The sequence below is a fragment of the Desmodus rotundus genome, chromosome 9 (genome assembly GCF_022682495.2).
Source record: "Desmodus rotundus isolate HL8 chromosome 9, HLdesRot8A.1, whole genome shotgun sequence".
Taxonomy (NCBI): domain Eukaryota; kingdom Metazoa; phylum Chordata; class Mammalia; order Chiroptera; family Phyllostomidae; genus Desmodus; species Desmodus rotundus.
In genome coordinates this window covers 73,190,709-73,214,276 of record NC_071395.1, presented here as the reverse complement: position 1 = coordinate 73,214,276, position 23,568 = coordinate 73,190,709, and the positions used below count along the sequence as shown (strand labels likewise).

At 46.0% G+C, this 23,568-nt stretch overlaps 1 protein-coding gene and 1 pseudogene across 3 annotated transcripts in view; one reads left to right on the top strand and one right to left on the bottom strand.

The window, feature by feature from the left end:
- Nucleotides 1-2,366: 2,366 nt before the first annotated feature.
- Nucleotides 2,367-23,568, top strand: part of NLRP1 (NLR family pyrin domain containing 1) — a 57,466-nt gene continuing 36,264 nt past the window's right edge. For 2 of the 3 annotated variants that reach the window (XM_045198898.3, XM_045198897.3), the window contains exons 1-5: nt 2,367-2,932; nt 3,277-3,648; nt 8,484-10,095; nt 13,111-13,281; nt 23,062-23,232. In XM_045198898.3, coding sequence (XP_045054833.2) covers nt 3,366-3,648; nt 8,484-10,095; nt 13,111-13,281; nt 23,062-23,232 — 2,237 coding nt within the window. In that variant the 5' untranslated portion in view covers nt 2,367-2,932; nt 3,277-3,365. The remainder of the gene's footprint in view (nt 2,933-3,276; nt 3,649-8,483; nt 10,096-13,110; nt 13,282-23,061; nt 23,233-23,568) is intronic. The other variant, XM_071219308.1, reaches the window with a different exon arrangement.
- LOC112308726 (cytoplasmic protein NCK2 pseudogene) lies at nt 3,916-7,432 on the bottom strand (annotated as a pseudogene).

Below are 23,568 nucleotides of genomic sequence, written 5' to 3'. Positions count from 1 at the left end.
ACAGTGCTGCTTCTATGTGAATGAAAGCGGTGTAGTAGGAGAGAATATTAATACCCTACAAAACCTCGGGACAAATTACACCGAGACCCAGACACTCTAGAAGCAATAACCCCATGGTGGCATTCCCTACTCTTTACCACCCTGACCCCAGTCCTAGGGCCATTCATAATAATATGCAAACTATTAATGCTTGGCCCCTGTTTCCTGAGATTCCTACAGGAAAGAATCCACGAAGCCTCCCGAGTTGCCTTCAACCAGAGGCTGCTTCAGGCCCCAACCTACTCGCCCCTCCCTGGCAAACCGGAAACAGCCGACCTCTAGCCCCTCCCCTCTAAGCCCCCCCAGACAGCCGGAAGTAGCCAGATCGAACATGGTGCCCCTTATCCTATCAAAGAGGTCGGAATGTCAGGATGGGCGGGGATATCCGCCTGGCAACCTGAGTCCGAGGGGAACCACCAATGATGGATTGCCGCTTTGTTCCAGGAGACCAATCCCTAGCCCCCGAGGGGAGCCAACCAGAATTTGGTGCGTAAAACCCCGACATATTCCCTGCTTCCGCGCAACTTCCTCGGCCTGATCCGCAGACCCGAGAATCTCGTCCGGGTGCACACCTCAATAAAGCTCTGTACTGCCTAATTTTGTGGCTGACTGGCATTTCTTCCTCAGCGGAGCCTAAGAAAACCTTTCAGTTGGCAGGCAAAATAAGAAGAAAGGGATGAGTCGACTTGTATTCAGCACTGACCTAGGGCTCCAGCAGCTGTGCCAATGGCACCCATGAGCATTATGTGGTTTTATAACCTTGAAATGGGCTTGTCCTCCCCATTTACAGTTGCAGACAGAGACTCAGCAAGTTTAGTGATTTGTCCGTGATTACAGAATTGCTAAAGGCTGAGCTGGGCTTTCTGACTCCAAATCCCATATGCCTTTCTCAAATCCCTGTTGACCTAGGACTGGAAGACAACAAATCCTGGCCTCTGTATCCAGAGACCTAGATTCCAGCCTGAGTGTAGCCACTGACCTGATGTGTAAGCAGAGCAAGTCCCCTTGCTTCTCTGGGTTTCCACATTTCCATTCACTGCCTTATGGCCATACCGAAGTTGGTGAATTAGTCAAAATCCATAGCTGAGAGTTTTGGGTACTAGAGTTCCCATGCTCATTCCTACAGATCAAACACATTTCTCTGCAGCTGTTCTGCTCTACCAGCCTTTCTATGTGTGACCTCGACCTCCATGACCTGGGGTCTCCACCCAGAGTTCTGGTAGCACCCTTATGATGTAACAAAAAATAAATCTTTGGTTTTTGTCCCGAATTCCACACACAGCTACTCTCACCCTTGGGGTCTCTGGAGTGATAAGAGTCCTTTGTACACTAGTGAGAGGAGTGAGGGCCTCTAGGTAGCCTCAGAATGGAGCCTGGTCACCAGAAAGACCAAGGCAGGACCTACAGGGGCAGGGGCTGGAGATTAACTCTGTCACCAAGGCCACTGACTTCATCATGCCTAGTAATGAAACCTCCATAAAATTCTCTACACCTTGCCCTGTGCACTTCTTCCAGGAGGCTCTTCCTGAGTCCTACCTTTCTAATAAACCCATAAGTAAAGTGTTTTTCTGAGTTCTGTGTCATTCAAGCAAATTACCTGACAGGGGGTGATTGAGGCCTCTGAATTTGTTGCCAACTTGTACCGAAAGGTGGGTGACCTGAAATCTGCAGTGGGGAGCAGTCCTGAGGGACTGGGCCCTTAAACCAGTGGGGCCTGCACTGACTCCGAGTATTATCAGAGTGAAACTGAGCCCTAGGACACCCAGCTGGTGTCCAGACAGCTGGGGTCAGCATTAGCTAGCGTCAGGAGGAAATAAAACAGTATCACACCCCTCCTACAGGCCTCACCTCCCACCACACGGGGTCTCAGGGCACTCCATGAAGGGTTCAGATCCCACTGCTCAGCCCACCTCTAGGGCAGCACTTGTCACTCCTGGCAGGTCTGGTTGTTGAAAGTCCTCCAGTGTGCTTGTTGGCCATTAAAAAAATAACATTGTATAAAAATTTTAAAGGTTACTAATATCTTTTGCTTCATTTGAGCCTCTTGGCAAACCTATTATATCCCATTTAATAAGTGAGCAAACTGAGGCTCAGAGAAATGAATCAGCCACCCAGGGGGTCTATGCCCAGGTGAGCAATGAGCTAAAACTCCTTCTGCCTGGGCTTCTCCAGCTCAGGTCAGTTCAAGGCATTTCCCAGAAACTGCTACACACAGGGAATCAGTTAGATGATGTCACTTCTCCATCTGGAGTGCACAGCTCTGCCAATTCTACTAAACAAGCAGAAAGCTTCCCACAGGCAATGAGGCAGGGGCTGTTCCCCTTTCAGGCGGATGTTTACTACTTGAGTGCTGAGCAGCCCCAAGGCAGAGGGCCCCTGGACAGAGCACAATCTCAGTGGCCCCTGCAGTGTGGCAGGGATGGCCCCATGCCCAGCTTCCCGAAGAGCCTCAGCCCTGGCTCTGTGGGCAGGCTTTGGATGACGGATGGGCAGGGTGCGCATGTGCAGATGCGGGTCCCTCCAGGTTACTGGGCCTGCACCCAGCACAGCGGCCCAATCGAACTTCTGCCCCTATCCAGACCTCAGCGTAGCCTGTCTGGGGGTCGGGCTCTGGGTTCCTGCTCTGCCTGGGGCTCTGCTGGCCCCTCCCCTCGCCTGGCCACACCCCTGTGAGGTTTCCTTGTTCAGTTGTGAGAGTGTTCTTTCTGGTTGGTGAACCAGGCCCAGGAAGAGTCTAAAGAGATTTGAAAGTGCAGCTTTGAGCCCAACCCTGGGCTCTAAAAGCCCACCCTGTGCTCCCCTTTCCCCCCACCCCCCTCCTGTCAGCATCACAGCACAAGGCTGCTTCCAGGACTCCAGGTCCGGGAGAGGGAAGACTGAGGAGCACAGAACAGTGAGTATCCTGAACATCCCATCCCCCACGTCTCCCCTGCACTCTCCTGACTGCCCTGAGCCCAGACCCAGCAGCTCAGTAACCGGACCCCTCCCAGTGTCCCCCAGCCCCTCTGTACTCTTCCTTCCAGTGCCTTTCCCTGCCTCTCCCCTTCACCTGCTGTCCCCCAACACCATCCACTGGCAGATGCCCTGGGGCTTACCAAGTGGGTTCTGAATGCTTAACAGCAGTTTAGCAGGTGACGATAAGGACCCATGTGGGAGTCATGCACTGGGAGGTGGTTGGGCCCAAGGATGAGCGCTATTCCCTGCCTATCTGATGCCCTCACTGCACCCCCTCCATAGTGAATCTCTCCAAGGCCCAACAAGCCTAGATTGTGATGACCAGTGCAGCAGCCAAGGTCAGTGCTGTGGACCAGCTCTGAGGAAGAGAGATGGCCAATAGTGTCCATAAGTGGCTGGGCAGGAACTTAGAGTTAATGACCAAGGAGCAGCTGAAGGAGTTCCAGCTCAGGCTACCTGACCAGGATCTCCGCAAGCAACCTCCAGGTGTGACCACAACTCAACCGGAGAAGGTGGAGAGCATGGAGGTGGCCTCTCGCCTGGTGGCTCAATACGGGGAGCAGCAGGCCTGGGACCTGGCCCTGCAGACCTGGGAGCAGATGGGCCTGAGTGAGCTGGGTGCCCGAGTCCAGAAAGAGGCAGCCTTGGAGTCAGGTGAGTAGACAAAGCGCTCTCTGCATGCTGTCCATCTCCTGCCCCCAGCACAGACCCCCTGCCAGACCTTCCTCTGAACAGTGGCTGAGGACTTCCTTGTCAGAGACGCAAATCCAGGCTCAGGCTAAACTGGAGCTAAGAGGCTTCCTGGAGCAGAAGGGCCTTACTGGACTACACTTCTGCCAAGGGCTTTTCCAGAAACCATGTGGTTGACACAGCACCAGGGAGGGAGAGCTCAGAGGACTCAGAGAGACCAGAGGCTGACACTCAGAAGGCACCTGCAGGGAGGATGTGGGTTTCACACTGCCTCTCAAGCAAGAACTTGCCTGGCCTTGTGCTATAAGCACAGAAGGGAGTCGGCGAGAAGCAGGTTCCGGTCCCCGCACCACCACAGGGGACAAGTCGCTTCTCTGCTCTCTGCATCTGTCCCCTATCTATAAAATGAGCTAGTAAGAGCCTGCCTCCTGGGCTGTGGGAGGGTCAAAGAGAGAATCCATGTTAGACATCTAGCACAAAGTCTATTCCTAGTTAGTGCCCCATAACTTGTTCTGCTGCTACTGTTGCTGCCGCTGAGGATGTTACCACTATTAGCAGCCATGGGTGGCAGAGGATTTAGCCTCCTGTGGGGGGAGCTGAGGCACAGAGAAGAATCGTGAGTTACATGGGGAAGGAGAGGCAGAGCTGGGACACAGATGCAAACTTCCTGGAGCCAGGTCAGGACCTGTGCCCAGCAGGGTCTGGGCGTCCTTCTGCATGAGAGGCTGGGGCAGGCTGCAGTGGGTGCTCTGGTCCCTCCTGACCTCTCTCAGTGATCAGGGTCTCTGCTTCCTGGTTCTTCCTGCTTGGAGGACCCCAGTGTCAGTGCCCCAGCTCCTGCCCACCCTGCTCGCCAGCCTCAACCTGGTTACCCCCTTCCCACAGCCCAGTCTCCCCCCATTCCTCTACCCCTCTAGTTCCAAGCGGACCTTTCTCACGGGGTTCCCCTCCACCACGGTGCTGAAATGCTATGACCTGGAGTCCTGGCACCCCTCCAGGACTTAGAAGGAACTTGAAACTCTTGCCTGATAGATGGACAGAGCTGGAAAGAGTCTTGCTTAGTTGGCATGAGAGGCCCAGGTGGGACTCCACAGCAGCCAGTGGGTGTGCACCCAGGTGAGCCTGTAACTGCAGGAGGACCTAGGCCAGGAAGCTGCATAAGAAGGACAGAGAAGCCAGGATGAGGTGGTGGGGCCAGGAGGCCTAGAAATGATCTTTCAGGAACATTCCAGTGTTGAGATCATACCCCCTCTGATTTGACAGACAGTAGACTGAGACCCATGCAGGCCAGGCAGTGAAACTTACCCAGCCAGGTACCATGTGTAACCTCCACCATCTCTCCTTTCTCAAAGGGTAGCTTCTCAGGGACCAAACTGAAAGTGTACAATTTCTGGATCACATGAAGGATGTAGGTACCCCGGCCATGGCTTGGGCAAGCCCTGACCTGGGCTCAGGAAGCTGGGGGACTTGGCGGCCAACTTGCCCACCTCATCCAGGACATAGTTGGAGGGGAAGCAGCCCATAGTACCTGCCATGCCAGCAGTCACTACCTTCATAGTCACATAGGCAAACTTGACAAAGTCTGGGATGTTGAGGCCGTAGATGCAGTTAGCACTGCCTCTGTTGGCGGGGTAACCAGCATCTGTGCTGTGTCAGGGATGCGTCGCACATTCTGTCTTCCTCTCGGTTCAGTGGCCTAGTATGTCCTTCACTTTCTTCATGAGGGTGCCTTTCTTCAGGCTGTTCTTCCTCTCCTTGTAGTTGGACAGCCATAGCCTGTCCTGCTGCCCATGTTCCTCACCTGCCACCATCCTGGAGTCATTCAACAGCCACATGTGCTGGTTCTTCTTCATGTTGAGTTCCAGGTCCTGTTGGGCAATTCAGTCCCATGTGGCTATGATGACAATTTCTGACTTCTATAATCTTTCTTTAAAGTTATATTTATATATTTATTTTGAGAGAGGGGAAAGGAGGAAGAGAGAGAAGGAGAGAAATGTTGATTTGAGAATCATCGATCGGTTGCATCTTGCACGACACCAACTGAAGACCTTGGCCACAACTGAGTCATGTGCCCTGACTTGGAATTGAACCAGCAACCTTTTGGTTTGTAGGCTGGCACTCAATCCACTGAGCAATACCAGGGCCTTCTGTCATCTTTCATAGAGTCTACATTTGGTGGTCCATTAGGAGATAGGACTGGCAAAACAGAACTCCTCAAAAGGTGAACTTTTTAGCTCATGACACCTCTGAAGTTACAAAGCAGCAAGGATTCCCCTAAATTCTCAAAACTCACTCATATCTCAGCAGAGAACTCTGATCTGGGAAAGGAGTATAAAATGCTCCTTGTAGAAAGGAGCTATAAGTGAAATGCTTCACTTGTAGAAAGGAGCATAAAATCTGAAGTGTCTGAAGGGACAGGGTCAACGGCACACACATTCTCACATTGTCCCGGAAGCTGTCACACTGCCCAAGTCAGGTGCCTGATCTTCATCCCCCAATGACGCGCAGCATTCCCCAAAGACTTCCCAAGGCCACCATCACTGTCCTGCTGCCAGTGCCTCCAGCTCCCAGGAATTGCTCCAGCCTGACAGCCCCTACCCCACACTGCACGCTTCCAGCTTTGCTGATACTTTTCTCCTTTAACCATTCTGCTAGAGTTATTTACACACCATCATTACAGTATCACCTATTCTGAATTTGAGTATATATTTACCTTTTCCAGTGAGATTTATACTTTCATATGTTTTCATGATACCAATTAGCATCCTTTCGTTCAGCTTGGAGAGCTCCTTTCTGCATTTCTTGGAAGTTAGCTACAGTGGCAATGAACTCCCTCAGCTTCTGTTTATCTGGAAAGCCTTGATCTGTCCTTCATTACTGAACCTTTGCTGGCTAAATTATTCTTCACTGACAGCTATTTTCTTTCAGCACTTTGAGTGTATCATCCACTCTTCCCAGACCTGTGCAGTTTCTGCTGAAAAACCTGCTCACAGCCTTACAGGGTTGCCCTTGTGCGCAATGAGCCATTCTGCTCTTGCCGCTTTTAGATTCCCTTTGTCTTTGATTTTGGACAATTTTATTATAATGTGACAAGTGAAGTCCTCTTGGGGTGGAATCTGTATCAGGACCTAGGAGTTTCATGTACCTAGATGTCCACCTCTCTTTGCAGAGTGGGAATTTTATATAACTTGCACATCATGAAATATTATTCTTCTTTGACTTTTTCAATTATTTAAAAATTTAAAATGATTCTTAGGTCACAGGGTGTACAACAGGTGCCCATCTAGTCTTGGCCTGAGTTTGCAAACTCCTGGTCAGAAACATAAATGAATGTGTAACTTATTAAAGGTATTGGTGGTAGAGGAAGAGTTTTGAAAGTTTTCCTGAACCAAGAGGATTTTGGTATTTGCCATGCTAACAGATCCATTAACCAGGATATTTTGGAGAACATGGCACCAAGAAGACCAAGCACTCTCCTGGCCCCTCAGTCAGACACAGGATTCAGGGCAGGGTGGGCCATGGCCATGACCAGAGCAGTGGTACTGATGCCTGGGAAGACCCTCACAAGGCCAGACAGGTTCTCCCAGGAGACAATAAAGCGGATCTGTACATCATGATCCACAGGTGTGGTGGCCCCGATACCCTAGTCTCCCTCAGCTGAAGGTGAAATTGACCCCACATACTCTGGATGTCCAGCAAGTTTCCCAAGATGAACTGGGTGTCAGGATCCCAGGTGAAGCACCTGCATCATCTCAAACACTCACCTAAGGGGAGAAGTGGGAGGCACTCAAACTCTTCTGAAGGGAAGAAGGGAAGGGGCAGTAACAGTGACTCCACCTAGAATCTGACTAAGATATGAGTTTGAGGTCCTTCCAGGGGACAATCCCTGACACATGCTCAGTGCTCAGCTCCCTACAGTCACCAACCACTTTCCTGACTGTCCAGGTGTTTTCCCACAGAGGCAGACCTGACACTATTTAGAGGAGAAGTGGCTTATTCAATAAATGATTCCCTGGAAGCACCATTAGGAGAGCGAAGTGAGTCAGGGAGCGGGGAAACCAATGAAGCCTGCATGACAGAGCACCTACCCCGGTGAGCATCTGAGGTTCGATGCACTGGGCATCTTCAGGAGACAGTGTAGAGCACACCTTGGAGTGGCGTCTCCTGGGGACCAAGGAACTGCCATCTGTCACTGGTCGAGCGCCCCTCCTGGAGCATTAACTCCCCAGGGGTTCTAGCCTGTCACACTCTTTGCCTGAGAGAGAGCCCTCAGACAGACAACCACGGGTGCTTGTGTAAGAATATCCTTGGCCTGTGCCTCTATGGAGGGTGAGGTGGCGCTGCTGTCAGGAACCAACAGTATCTGCTACACCCTCCATTAGCCCCTTCACGCCACCATGACCACTTACAGTTTACAGATGAAAAAACAGACGCTCAGTGGGGCAAAGAGCTCAGGTCACGGAATTAATGAGAGCAAAGAGTTGTATCTGTTTTGTTTACCCTTTATGCCAAGCCTGATGGATCAGGGCCTGGCAGTGTAAGCCCTTGTTTAATATTTCCAGAATGAAGGAATGTCACACAGGGAAAATAATTTGGTCAAGTCAAGAGATCTGAGCTGGGATCTTCTCTCCAAAGCCCGTGTTTCTCCCCACTGACCTAGCAACAATGTAGCAGTATCAGCAGCCAGCACAGGGTATAGCATGTGGGTGCAGAAAACAGTTCTTGAACAAATAGGTGGAAAAACAGATAAACAAATGTATTCTATATCTTTATGTTCTATCTTTCCCTCCCTCACTTAGAATTAACAGAAAAATTCCAGAAGCAAAAGAAAGAGAGTCCCAGCCCCACACAGTCATGGAAAAATGAGGATTTCCAACAAAAATTCACACAGCTGCTACTTCTACACAGATCTAAACCCAGAGGCTATGATTTTCCACTCTGGATGAGAAAACATGAGGTTATGGATGATCAAAAACATTTGATTGATGTTGGAGACCTATTTGACCCAGGCCCAGGTACCCAGGAAGAGCCTCTCACAGTTGTACTGCATGGGGTCGCTGGAATTGGGAAGTCAACCCTGGCCCGCCAGGTGAGGAGAGCCTGGGAGGAAGGCGGGCTGTACAGGGACCGCTTCCAGCATGTCTTCTACTTCAACTGCAGAGAGCTGGCCCAGTCCAGGACAATGAGTCTCCCTGAGCTCATCTCAAAAGACTGGGCTGGCCCTGCGGCCCCCATTGGACAGATCCTGTCTCAGCCAAAGCAGCTGCTCTTCATTCTTGACAACTTGGATGAACCAAAATGGGACTTGAAGGAGCAGAGTTATGAGCTCCATCTGCACTGGATCGAGCAGCAACAGGTGCACGTGCTGCTGGGCAGTCTGCTGAAGAAAACCTTACTTCCTGGGGCTTCCCTGCTCATCACAGCTCGGATCACAGCTCTGGGGAAGCTCATTCCTTCTTTAAATCAGCCACGCTGGGTGGAGGTCCTGGGATTCTCTGAGTCAGCCAGGAGGGACTATTTCTACACTTACTTCACAGATGAAAGCCAAGCAATTAGAGCCTTTAGCTCAGTCAAATCAAGCCCAGCTCTCTTGACCATGTGTGTTATGCCCTTGGTATCCTGGCTGGTCTGCACTTGCCTGAAGCAGCAGATGGATCAGGGGCAAGAACTCTCACTGACCTGCCAGACAACCACCACCCTCTGTCTGCACTACTTTTTCCACATTCTCCAAGCTCAGTCCCTCGGGACTAAGCTGTGGGACTTCTGCTCTCTGGCTGCTAAGGGCACCAGGCAAGGAAAAACCATGTTCAACCCAGAGGACCTCAGAAAACATGGGTTAGATGAGGACATTACCTCCACTCTCTTAAAGATGGGTGTTCTTCAGAAGCACCCCACCTCTCTGAGCTACAGCTTCATTCACCTGTGTTTCCAGGAGTTCTTTGCAGCAATGTCTTGTGCTTTAGGAGATAAGGAGTTAATAAGCGTCAGAAGCATGAGAGAGTTGACAGAGGAATATGAGATGGATGACGTGTTTGGGGACCCAACCACATGTTTCCTATTTGGCCTTTTGAGTGAGCAGGGGATGAGAGAAATGGAGAACATATTCAAATGCCAGCTGTCTTGGGAGAGGCATCACATGCTGCTGCATTTGGCCAAGAGAGAGGTCAACCTCGCACAGCAGAATCTAGAGCCATATTGTTGGCACTTGCTCCACTGTTTTTATGAGATTCAGGATGAAAGTTTTCTGACAAAAGCGATGTCCGGATTCTCTGGAATGAGGATATGTGTCCAAACTGACATGGAGCTCCTGGTGTTCACTTTCTGCATTAAATTCAGCCAGCTCGTGAGGTGGCTTCAACTGAATGAGGGTGGACCACAGACACAAGCACGAAGGCCTTCAGGTGTCATTCTGTGAGTGCTTCCCCTCCCCCCCAGCTCCTCTGTTGTTCCCACTGTCCTGGGCCCTGGAGGAACTCTCACTGGCCTGGCCCCTGTGGCTAAAGGACTGGGGTCACCAGGGACCTCTAATGATCAAATCTAACTCTGATTCTCTGTCTACCTAGGACCCTGTGCAGCAGTGTCTGAATATGTGACCTTCCCTACATGATTCTGGGCAGCCTGCTGTGGCCCTGCCTTGTACTGCTGCTTCTCCTCTTGTCTCTGTCACGATGGCCACCTTCACTCCTGGTGCACATCCACCCCCATGCTCATGTCAGCTCCCACCCACCCAGCCCACCTGCCTCTGCTTCTCCCTCTTGACATGCTTCCCTCCAGGCTGCTCACTCAGCTGCTTCAGGTACAGCCTTGATGGTTGTTGACTATGATATTGGCCATGAGTTCTACACCATCACTTCAGAATGTGTGTCTCCAAAGAAAGTCTCTATCTTTCTCTGCACAAACATTGGTTGTGCAATGATTCACTATTGCGCCAGTGACTCCCCTGAAACCCTACCTGAGTATGACCAAGTGGCTCCCTTCCATCACTCTCCAAGCCCAGCAACACCGTTAACTTCCACATCCAGTTCCCCACCTTGGTGGCAGTATTGATCCTTTAGTACTTTGAGGTAACTCTTTCCCCTATAGACTCATTTCATAAATGTGTATTAAGAACTGATTTTATGGCAGGCCCCATGGATCACAGATTAATAAAACATATACATGTCTCAAGGAACTCGAGTCTGGGAGAGAAGACAGACATCCATCCAGTAACCAGAATAGAGTAAAAAGACTATGACAAGACAAGCACAGATGAGGCAGGATGCTGGCCCTAGAAAGGGAGGGATCACAAAAGTGCACCACGAAAGAACAGAGACTCCAAGGAGGAAATGTAGGACTTGGGTGTTCCATTGCCATGTTGTATGTTATACTTTACAGTCAGTGTTATTTCTTTATTTTTATATCAAGACACTCTTCTCATGTTATGAAGTAGCCTGGTACAATACCATGCGAATGAGCACATGGTGTTCCATAGGGAAAGTGCCTCAACTGTCTGACCATTATCTACCCTCAGGTACTTGGGTTATTTCTAGTTGTTATGGTTACAAGGGCGAACTAGTCTTTAAAGGACCTGGGTACAGGTGTTGCAAGTGGTGGTGGCCTTGGAAATGTCCTGGGCAGACACAGAGGCAGAGGCCATGTGAGTAGCAAGAAGAGTCATGGGCATAAGACGAAGAAGAGAGTTTGCAGTGGATGGTGGCCCCTGGAGTCTGGAGCGACTCCCATGGGAGTTTCAGAGGCTGCAGCTGCTGTGGGCAGGGGTATTTTAAAGACACTGAGTCAGCCAGGCAAGACAGAGAGAATAGCAAGGATACTGTCAACATGCAAGAAGTCCAGGAGAAAATGACAGAGATTGGCCCAAGGCTGTGGGAGGGAGACAAGGACCAATAGGAGATAGGAAGGATGAGCAGCTCAAGTGTTTGGTTTGTAATTAAGCACTGTGCATTTTAATAGGAAATTTTTAATTTTTTCTTTTAGTCTCTGATTAAAGATTAAAGTTGGCAAGCGTTCAAAAAACAAAAAGTTTAAAAATGTATTATTCAGCTTTCCCAAAACTGAATAAATGTTTAAAAAAACAAATAATTAGATTGCTTAGGGGGTGGAGGGCATGTAAGAGAACTAAAACTTAATGTAATGAAATACAATAAATATTAAAAATAATTAAACTTTGGAATAGTAAGTGTTTTGGTACCTTGAAGCACGTATACATCTTAGAGCTGTGAATGTTACAACCACACTGAGATTTGTGAAAGTCTCTATAGCCCTTTCACATCCTCACGGAACCCTCTGCAGCAGGTCCTCTTGTCCCCTGGCAGCAAGGAGACTGATGAGGCACAGACCAGTGGAATTCATGTGTGGACAGCTGGCTCCAGAGCCTCTGCTCCTCACCTCTGCTTGGCTCTGCAGGCCTGGGAGGGGGAGGGGGAATGAATGGAGGTCAGGATGCTACTGGGATGTCAAGGTGGAGATAGTTGGCAAGAAAAGAGGGATGTCAGTTTGCAATGTGAAATAGAGTCTGAGTCATTGTGCCTTGGTACTAGATAAAATCACTTAAATAGTGTGTGAAAATGTGTAATTTAAATTGGTGGAAGTCATACAAGGCAGTCTGCACTAAAAGTCCCAGATGAGGCCCATCATCCTCTCCCCACATCCTGCAAATGTCCTCTTTTGAGACAGTCCCCTTTGCCATCTCTCTCCTGGACACCCTCTCTGTGTCTTGCTATCCTGAGAGGGGACAGGGTCCCACTGAAGCTGGACAGCAGCATATGTAGTCAGATACAACATCCGACCACAAAATCACCTTTTTTTATTTAATCTTTACTGTATTTTCTATTACCAGTTAGTTCCCTTACACCTCCCCCCAAAAATCACACACTACTGTTTATAGTCCATTTTCCTTTTTGCTCAATCCCTGCAACCTCTCAGCTGCCCCCCACCAAGCTGTCCTGCAATGTTATCTTGAAAACACAGCTTCCAGAATCAGTTCCCTCCTCCCACCAACTGCTTTCTTTTCTGGGAACTGGGACTTCACAACATCTGTACCACAGGAAGAAACACTGCCCACCTGCTTAAAGAGAGGAAGACAAGCTTTGTGCCCGGTCCTATGCTGGGCACTGCAGATCAAAAGGATGAATTATGTCTGCCCCTGCCCACAAGAAACTTCCAGACTGAGGCAGGAACAGACCCACCAAGTGAACACTGCAGTACAGAATGGCAAGGGCCATACAATGAGAAACCACACGGAAGAGGGGCACTTAGCCCAGGGTGGTGGGAGCAGAGGGGTAGTTGGGGAGGCTGACCAGCCCTAGCGGTAGCCCTGCCCACTGCACCCTGGCACTCAGAGGATCTGAACCCCGCTGTGTTGTGCAGGGCTGTGCACATATACCCCCCACACTGGTCTCATCTCTTCTGGTTCTCTGTCACCCACAGGTCCAGCTTGAGCCTGTTTACAGATGCCTGGTGGCAGATTTTCTTCTCGATTTTCAATGTTGATGGGAGCCTGCAGGAGCTGGACCTGAGTGGAGACTTCCTGAGCTGCTCTGCAATACAGAGTCTCTGTGAGGCCCTGATATCTCATAACTGCCACCTGAAGACCCTGAGGTGAGTCTGGCCCTGGTTCTGTTCTGAAACAGGGATGGACAGGAGATAAAGAGAGAAGTTGTGATTAGGATAGAGGTGTGGTGTTTGTATTCAACAAACATTCACTGAGCCCCTCTCTGGCCATGCACTGTGCCAGGGGCCATGTCCACTACAGTGAACAAACGCAGACAGGATTCCATCTTCACAGAGCTTGCAGGTGATTGCCATTAACCACACAAACACATGTGTAATTACAGGCCCAGATAAGGGCCTTGGGTGAAAATGACCTTAAGAAAGCGAATATCGAAGGATATCTGAAGATACAGAGTATTTACCTAAGTGAGGCTGGAGGGAAGAAAGTTCAAAGGCCCTGTGCTGGAGGGAGGAAGGGCTGTCATGGATTTGAAAGCTGGCCAGTGAGGCTGGAGGGTGGAGAGTGAAGGAGCAACAGGAGCTACAGAGGTCATGCAGCCAGACAATCTAATGAAGGCCCTGTTGGAATCTGGGCATTTTTTCCTAATGCAATGTGTTTATAATCAACAGGTCAGTACATTTTCACAGTAGAAATATACTGCAATATTAAAACTGAATGTGGAAAGCAAAAGTAGAGGTTTAGAAACCAGTTCATAGGAAAGTTTCAGTTGTTCCTATTAATATTATGAGAGATTAAACTAAGAGAAATTAAAATAGCTTCTGCCTGTGATGGTATTATCTTGAACTACAGTGTTGGCCATGGAAATTGAAAGAGGTGAAGGAATTGAAGAGATCAAAAATAAAGTAAAATAAGCCAGATTGAGTAGTAGATTGGAATCACAAAGAAAGGAAGATGGAGACATAGAAGATGACCTTAGGTTCAGGCCACAGAAATGCATGGGATGGTGGCTCCTTCAATGAGATGGGAAATAGTGGAAGAGGAGTGGGTGGAGGGTGGGATGTCATGAGTGGGATTTTGTGCATGTTTATTCCTAGTGCCTTTGAGGTATCCAAGGGGAATTATCGAATGGGTATCAAATAAAGCTCTATGCAAAAATAAGGTGCCCCATGAACCAGACCTCAACAAATTTAACAAAATGAAAACCATATAAATTCTATTCTCTGAATATAATGTAATGAATTTGGAAATCAATAACAGAGGGAAATCTAGGAAATTCACACACTCACTGAAATGAAACAACATATGCCTAAATAATCAATAGGTCAATGATAAAATCACAGCAGAAATTTCAAAACTTTGAGATAAATGAAAATAAAAATGCAACACACTGATACTTATTTTATGCAGCTGAATCAGTGCTTAGAGGGACTTGTATAGATATAATGCCTAGATTTTAAAAAGAAGATAAAAGGTAAAACTACACACCCATTAGAATGGCCAAAATCTAGAACAAGACAACACCAAAAGCTTAAAGAGTGTTGAGCAACAGAAACTCTCAGACATTGTGGGTGGGAATGCAAAGTGATGCGGCCTCATTGCAGATTTCTACAAAACTAAACACATCGTTACCATGTTATCCATCACTTGTGTTTTTCATTATTTACTCAAGTGGGTTGAAAGCCTATGTCCACACTAAATCCTGTATATGGATTTTTATAGCACCTTTACTTATAATTGCCAAATCTGGAGAACAGCCAAGGTGTCCTTCAGTAGGTGAGCATATAAATAAATTGTGGTACATCCATATAAAGGAATATTATTTACTGGGGGAGGAAATGAGCCACAAAGCTATAAAAAGACATGAAAAAAACATAAATACACATTACTAGGTGAAAAACCACAATCTGAAAGGCTACATATTATAATGACCCCAACGACGTGGAATTCTTCAAAAAGCAAACATATGAAGACAGTAAAAAGATCTGTGACTGCCAGGCTCGGGGACGGTAAGGATGGACAGACAGAGCACAGTGACTATTCTGTGTGACAGTGTAATGGTGGGTACGTGTCATTTTATATCTGTCAGAAGCCATAGATTATAAAACAGCAACGTGAACCCTGATGTAAACTATGAACTTTGAGTGGTTATGGTGTGGCAGTGTGGGCTCACTGACTGCAATAAATGCCCTGCTCTGATGCCTAATGTTGGTAATGGGGGAAGCTGTGTGTCTAGGGGCAGGAATATATATTAACTCCCTGTGTTTCTGCCCAAAATTTGCTGAAAAACTAAAATTATTCTTTAAAAATACTATTTTGAAAGATTATTATTGCCAATATATCTCCTAGGGCAAGGGAAACACAGGAAAAATAAATGGGAAGGTATCAAATTAAAAAGCTTAAGAAAGGGGCAGAAAAAAAAGAAAGGAAAGGAGGTTTTCAACTTCCGGCCAAGATGGAGGCATAGGTAGACACACTCTGCCTCCTCACACATCCAAAAGAAGGACAACAACAAATTTAAAAACAAAAAACAACCAGAACTGACAGAAAATCAAACTGTATGGAAGTCTGACAACCAAGGAGTTAAAGAAGAAACATTCATTCAAACCGGTAGGAGGGGTGAAGATGGGCAGCTGGGGTAGAGAGGACTCACAGCAAGGCAGCAGCTGGAGGAGCAGGGTGGGCAAGGCGGCAGCTGGCAGACTGGGAGAGGCAGTGGCTTGCAGACTGGGTGGTCCCACATTCACATGCAGATAAACCAGGTGGAACAACTGGGGAGCGAGATAGACTGTGCAACCCAGGGTTACAGTACTGGGAAATAAAGCCTCGAAGCCTCTGACTGAAAACGCCTGTGGGGATTGAGGCAGCAGTGGGAGAAACTCCCAGCCTCACGGGAGAGTTCATTGGAGAGACCTACTGGGTCCTAGAACATACACAAACCAACTCATCCAGGAAACAGCACCAGAAAGGCCCAATTTGTTTGTGGGTCGCAGGGGAAGTGACTGAAAACTGGCAGAGAGTGGAGCAAGAGGCATTGTTCCCTCTCAGTCCCCTCCCCCACGTACAGCGTCACAACACAGCTACATGGGTTGCCCCGCCCTGGTGAACACCTAAGGCTCCACCCCTTACTATGTAACAGGTGCTCCCAGACCAAAAAAAAAAAAAAAAAAAAAAAATGGCCCAAATGAAAGAACAGATCAAAGCTCCAGAAAAATACAACTAAGCGATGAAGAGATAGCCGACCTATCAGATGCACAGTTCAAAACTAGTAATCAGGATGCTCACAGACTTGGTTGAATTTAGTCACAAATTAGAGAAAAAAGTGAAGGCTATACAAAGTGAGATAAAGGAAAATGTACAGGAAACTAACAGTGATGGAAAGGAAACCAGGACTCAAATCAATGGTTTGGACCAGAAGGAAGAAAGAAACAGTCAACCAGAACAGAATGAAGAAACAAGAATTCATAAAAATGAGGAGAGGCTTAGGAACCTCTAGGACAACTTTAAACTTTCCAACATCCAAATCGTACAGGTGCCAGGAGAAGAGGAAGAGCAACAAATTGAAAACATAATAAAGGAGAACTCCCCCAATCTGGTGAAGGAAATAGACTTCCAGGAAGTCCAGGAAGCTCAGAGAGTCCCAAAGAAGTTGGACCCAAGGAAGAACACACCAAGGCACACCATAATTAAATTATCTAAGATTAAAGAGAAGGAGAGAATCTTAAAAGCAGCAAGAGAAAAAGAGACAGTTACCTACAAAGGAGTGCCCATAAGACTCAGCTGATTTCTCAGAAGAAACCTTGCAGGCAAGAAGGGGCTAGAAAGAAGTATTTGAAGTCATGAAAGGCAAGGACCTACATCCAAGATGACTCTATCCAGCAACGGTATCATTTACAATGGAAGGGCAGACAAAGTGCTCCCTAGATAAGGTCAAGTTAAAGGAGTTCATCATCACCAAGCCCTTATTATATGAAATGTTAAAGGGACTTATCTAAGAAAAAGAAGATCAAAAATATGAACAGTGAAATGACTACAAACTCAGAACTATCATGACTGAACCTAAAAAAACAAAAACAAAAAGAAAAATGAACTAAGCAAACAACTAGAACAGAACAGATTCACAGAAATAGAGATCACATAGAGGGTTATCAGTGGGGAGAATGGAGGGAAAGGAACAAGGAATAAGAAGCATAAATGGTAGGTACAAAATAGACGGGGAGGTTAAGAATAGTATGGGAAATGAGAAGCCAAAGAACTCATATGTAGGACCCATGGACATGAACTAAGGTTGGTGAATGATGGGGGAGGGCAGGGTACAGGGCAGAGGGGAAAAAAGGGGAGAAAGAAATGGGACAACTATAATAGCATAATCAGTAAAATATATTTTTAATTAAAATTTAAAATAACTTTAAGGAGGTATTGTGAAATATGTTAAGCCAAAAAAATAGATAACCTAAATGAAATTGACCACTTTCTACAAAAACATAAACTACCAAAACTGACTGGAGATCATTTAAGAAATCTAAACAAACCTATAACATGTCAAGACATTGAATCAGTAAACATAACCTTCCTACAAAGAAAAGCCCAGACCCAGGTGGCTCCACCAAACCTTTAAATAAGAATTAATACCAAGATTCTAAAGCTCTGCAAAAAGAAAAAAAATAGAAAATACTTGCCAACTCATTCTATGATGGCAGCATTACCTTGACATAAAAAGCAGACACAAGACCACCAACTTATACCATACACTAGAAAAACTCAAAATGAATAAAAGACAAATATAAGTTGCAATACCATAAAAATCCTAGAGGAAAACATAGTCAGTAAAATTTCAGATGTCTTTCCTAGAAGTATTCTTGCTGATATATCTCCTAGGGCAAGGGAAACAAAAATAAAGAAATAAACAAATAGGACTGCATCAAATTTAAAAACTTATGCACAGCTAAAGAAGCCAGCAGCAAAATAAAAAAAGAACCCACAGTATGGGACAACATATTTGCCAATGGTACATAGGACAAGGGTTTAAATCTCCAAAATTTATGAAGAACCCATATGACTCAGCACCAGGAAAACAAAAAATCCAATTAAAAAATGGCAAAGGATCCTGAATAGACACCTCTCCAAGGAAGACATACAAATGGCCCATGGACATATGCAAAACTGCTCACATCACTAGCCATCAGAGAGATGCAAATCAAAACCACAATGAGATATCACCTGCCAAAATGGCTATCATTAACAAATCAACAAACACCAAGTGCTGGCAAGGATGTTTAGAAAATGGAACCTTAGTGCACTCTTCGTGGGAATGCAGACCGATGTAACCACTCTAGAAAACAGTATGGAGTTTCCTAAAAAAATTAAAAATGAAACTGCATTTTGACCCAGCAGTTCCACTTCTGGGAATATAGGCAAACAATCTCATAATACCAATTCAAAAGAATGTATGCACCCCTATGTTCATAGCAACATTATTTACAATAGCCAAGATCTGGAAACAGCCTAAGTGCCCGTCAGTGATGAGTGGATAAAATAGCTGTGGTACACATGGACAAAGACAACAAGGGGGAGGATTGAATATAGGAGAGGGCATGTGGGCAGGCCAGGGGGAGTAATGGGGGAAAATGGGAACAACTATAATTGAACAACAATAAAAAATGTTTTTTAAAAGCTGTGGTATATGTACACAAAATTAGAATACTATGCAGCAGCAAAAAAGAAGGACTTCTTACGCTTTGAGACAGCATGGATGGAACTGGAGACTAATATGTTACATGAAATAAGCCAGTCAATGAAAGGCAAATAGCATGTGATCTCACTTATCATTGGAATCTAATGAACAAAATAAACTAATGAGCAAACTAGAATCAGAGGCATGGATACATGGAACAGATTGACAGCTATAGGAGGAGAGTGGAGAGGTGGGGACTAGTAAAAAGAAGCTGAAGGGATTAGACAAAGAACATATGAATGACCCATGGACAATGGTGTGGGGGTTGACTGTGGGAATGGGTGGGTAAGGGGCAAGGGACAAAGGGAAAAAATTGGGAAAACTGTAAAAGCATAAATAACAAAAAGTGTTTTAAAAAAACAAAGACAAGCAACATCATCATAAGGTATTAAAAAAACTACAGACCAAAATTTCTTGTGAAAATCCTCAACAAAATAATAAAACCATATAAAAAGAATGGTAAAGCATGACCAAGTGGTGCTTATACCAGGAATGCAAAGTTGGTTTAACCTAGGAAAACTGATCAGTGCAGGACATCATGTTAATAGAAATATTGATAAAAATTTCATGATCATCTCAAAAGACATAGGAAAAGCAGTTGACACAATTAAACACCATTTCACATTAACAACACTCAACAAATTTGGAATACAAGGAAACTAGCTCAGCCTGATAACAAACAGCTATGAAAAACCCACAACTCATATTACACTTAATGCTGAAAGAAAGAATGCTTTTGCCCTAAGAACAGGAGCAAGACCAAACTCTCCACTCTTTCCAAATCTATTCAATATTATACTGGAGGCTCTATCCACAGTCAGTAGACAAGAGAATGAAATGAAAGTCTTCCATATTATAAAGGAAAAAGTAAAATTTTCTCCATTTGTACCTTACACAACTATATTTTCCAAATCCTAAGGAATCCACAAAAAATAGATATTAGAACTAATAAACTCATTAGCAAGCTTTCAGGATAAAGGTTAAACATAAAAAAATAAATTGTACTACATATTAGCAATAAATAATCCAAAATTGTAGTTAAGAAAACAACACCATATACAAAAGCATGAAGAAGTATAAAATACTTGGGAATAAATCTAACAAAACAAGAGCAAGACTTGTGTACTGAAAACTACAAAACATAGTTGAAGAAATTAAATCAAAATAAATAAATGGTAAGACCTTCCATGTTCATGGATTGAAAGGCTTAATACTGGCTGCTAAGACAGTCATGCTTTCCAAACTGATCTATAGATTCAACTCAATCCATATCAAAATCACAGCTGCATATTTGCATAAATGGTCAAACTGATCTCAAAATTCACATGGAAAGAAAAGTTTGCATGTCAAACCTTGGGGAACGCACCCTTCCAGATGTTGCCTAGACAAGGGAAGTCAGCATCAATGCCTGAGTAGGAGCACAATGGGAGAGGGGAAGAACACCAAGGCAGTGTAGTGTCATGGAACCTAGGGGAGCAGAGGATTTCATGGAGCATATGGTCACCAGGGGCCATTGCTGCTGGGAGGTCAAGTACAATAAGGACTGACAGTTGCCCTTTGGATTTGTGATAGGGAAGTCATGAGTGTCCTCAGCAGGAACAGTTTAGTGAGGTAATGAAGTCAATCCACGTTGGATAGATTAAATGTGAAGACAGAGGTAAAAATGAGACTACAAATACAAACACGTTTTTCAAAGATTTTGGTAGTGAAGAAGGAAAAAGAAGTAAAGCAGAATGGAATGTGGGACTGAGAAGAGAGGCGTTTGTGGGTATGGTTGTGGATGTGTGTGCTTGTTTGCACTGAAGAAGGAAAAGGCCTAAGTTTGAATATGTGTTGATAATGATGATAAAAAATACAAGAAGAAGGGCTAATTAATGGTCTTCCTTTATCAAGAGGAAGGCAATAGGAGAAAGACTGGCCTTGAAGGAGTTGGGGAACACCTCCTACTTTAACAGAAGGGCAGATGAAGACCTGGCAGAGAGAAGGTGGCCCATAGACACATAGGTTTGACTGTGGGAAGCTGATGGATTTCCATTTGAGGGCTTCACATTTTTCCTGTGAAGTGGGAACTCAGTTCTATAGTTAGAGTGTGAGGGTTGCAGCGTTAGAGGCCTGGGGAAGGTAAAATATGGAAATGGCCATTGTTGAGTGGGAGATTTCTGCCTCCCAGGCATTGTAGGGGCCCGTGTGAGAGTCACTGTGTGATTCATACTGGCAGCTCCTGCCCTTGTTACTCAGGTGGGAGTGAGAGTGGAGGAGTGGGAGAAGGGCAGATGTGGGGGTGAGCCAGAGGGGTATGATGGGAGTTCAGAGGGTAAGATATTCAATCATGTTGCCAATGGCATATCATGGAATCTAAGCTAGATCCCAAGTACAGTAAAAAAAAAAAGAAAAAAAGAAGAAGAAGAAAGAGAAGGAGAAGGAAGGAGAAGGAGAAGAAGAAGGAGGAGGAGGAGGAGGAGGAGAAAAGAAGAAAAAGAAGAAGGAGAAGGAGGAGAAGAAGAAGGAGAAGAAGGAGGAGGAGAAGGAGGAGGGAAAGAAGAAGAAGGGGAGGAGGAGGAAGAAGAAGGAAGGAAGGAAGGAAGGAAAGAAGGAAGGAAGGAAGGAAGGAAGGAAGGAAGGAAGGAAGGAAGGAAGGAAGGAAGGAAGGAAGGAAAGAAAAGAAAGGAAGGAAGAAAATGCTGAGAGACTGGGAGGAAGGAGAGGGTCAAGGGGTTGCTCACTGAAGAAAGGTCCTGGTGGGGTAAGGTGGGCAAGCAGAGGATGGTAGTAAATCCACGCCCCACCTTTCATAAAATCATTCTAGCAAGAACCAGCTAAGTCCAGGATAAAAACCTTTAAAAGGGTCTCAGAAATCCTAGTTCTACCTTGAGCTTTACACCCAAATGGGAAGACAGCAATCTACAATGTACCCCTTACACTGCAATAGAATTTCACAATCTCAGTATCAATTCTATATCTACACAAGGAATATCTTCTGACCCATCGGGAAAAAATAAATAAATAATTTTTAAAACCCTGTGTAAATGGCAAAGCCTGGAAAGTTATTTCCATTTTCCACAAAATAAAAGCTGAATCTTGGGGAGGTTAACTGACCTGCCCAGATTTACACAGTAGAATGGGAGGGCTGGGACTAGAACCAAGTGAGTGTGCAGCCGCGCACCACCTCCAGCTCTTCACCATGAAAACCAGGATCGAAGTCATGCTGACTCAATGAGGTGGGGTAACACAAAGTAGTTGTTCACAAGAATACTAACTCTGATCAGGCAGATGTCAATCAACTTCCTCACTAGAAAAGTTGATTCTAAGTGAAAGAACTCAAGAGATTTATGCCATTGGATATAAGACTGTCTAAGATCTTTGAACAAAGTCCAAGCCAATGATTGGATTTCTCTTGAAATCAGTTGAACATGTTAGGCTCAAGGATTCTCAGTGTGTTGTTTTCTATGAACATGTAAATTTGGGTGTAGTACGTGGACAAAGTAGAAGAACTGGTAAAAAATAAAATGCAGGGGAAAATTGGAGATGGAAAGAAGGGAGGCAGGAGGATGTGGAATCAAAGACACAGGATGGTAGAGCCTTGGCCTCCTTGGGGAGAGAAGGAAAAGAGAAGGGCTGCAGGAAAACTGAGACGTGGGGCTGTGTGAAATCAGGACGGAGATGTAAAAGAAAGTCAAGGGGCCTGGGTCCTATGGCAGCAGCGTCCTTCAAGCGCTGTTCTAAATACTCGGGATATATTATATCCTTTGACCTTGGCAACCACCATGTGCAGTAGGCATGATGAATTCTTGTTACAGATCAGCAAACTTGAAGATGAAGAAACCTGCACACAGTCTTCAAATAGTAACTGACAGAAGAAAGATTTGACACCAACTCTGTGTGACATCCAACAAGGAGAAGAGCAACCATGTCCCAATTTTAGTGCCCTCCACCTCGTTTAGAGCCCTTAACAAGGAACTCGAATTTAATTCAAAAGACATGGAAATATGGAAGGCTTTTGATCAAAAAGACCTGAGAACTGACCTACTGTTCTTTGTTTCTAGATCAATGCCCCAGTATATGTGCATTTCTAGGGGTCTCGAGGTCTTACTTACCTCTGCCTGACCCAGAGAGGTGTCGTATGTGCTAGTGGGTGTTTGTACTGTACAATCAACAGGTGAGTAAACTCAAGGGTCTCAATGCATGTATCCCACAGGTTGGCTGACTGTGGCCTCACCGAAGAGAGCTGCCAGGAACTGGCCTGTGGGCTGAGCACCAACAGGAGCCTGACCCAGCTGGACCTGAGCTACAACAAGCTCCTGGACATTGGAGCCCAGCACCTTTTCCAGAAACTGAGAGTGTCCACCTGCAAGCTGCAGCGATTGCTGTAATTGCTCCTCATTGACACTACTTTTTAAGATGGGACAGAGAGAAAAGGAGGGCTAGGCAGGATGGGGTCATGAGGTGGGGAGCAGGTACATGTCCTCATGTTGAAACCCACCAAATCATCCCATGTCAGCTAAGTGGTGTATGGCAGGGCTGATGTAGTTAACAATTAGACTCAGTGTGCAACTAGAATGTTGCATAATGGTACCAGGTTGATGTGGGGAGTAGCAAGGTGGTGAGAGTCACAGAGGAGTGAGAAAAAGTGATCTGCTACCTCCTTAGTGTCTCCTTAGCTGCAGGAGAAAGTTAAAATCTCTCAGGTTACTGCAACCCAGAC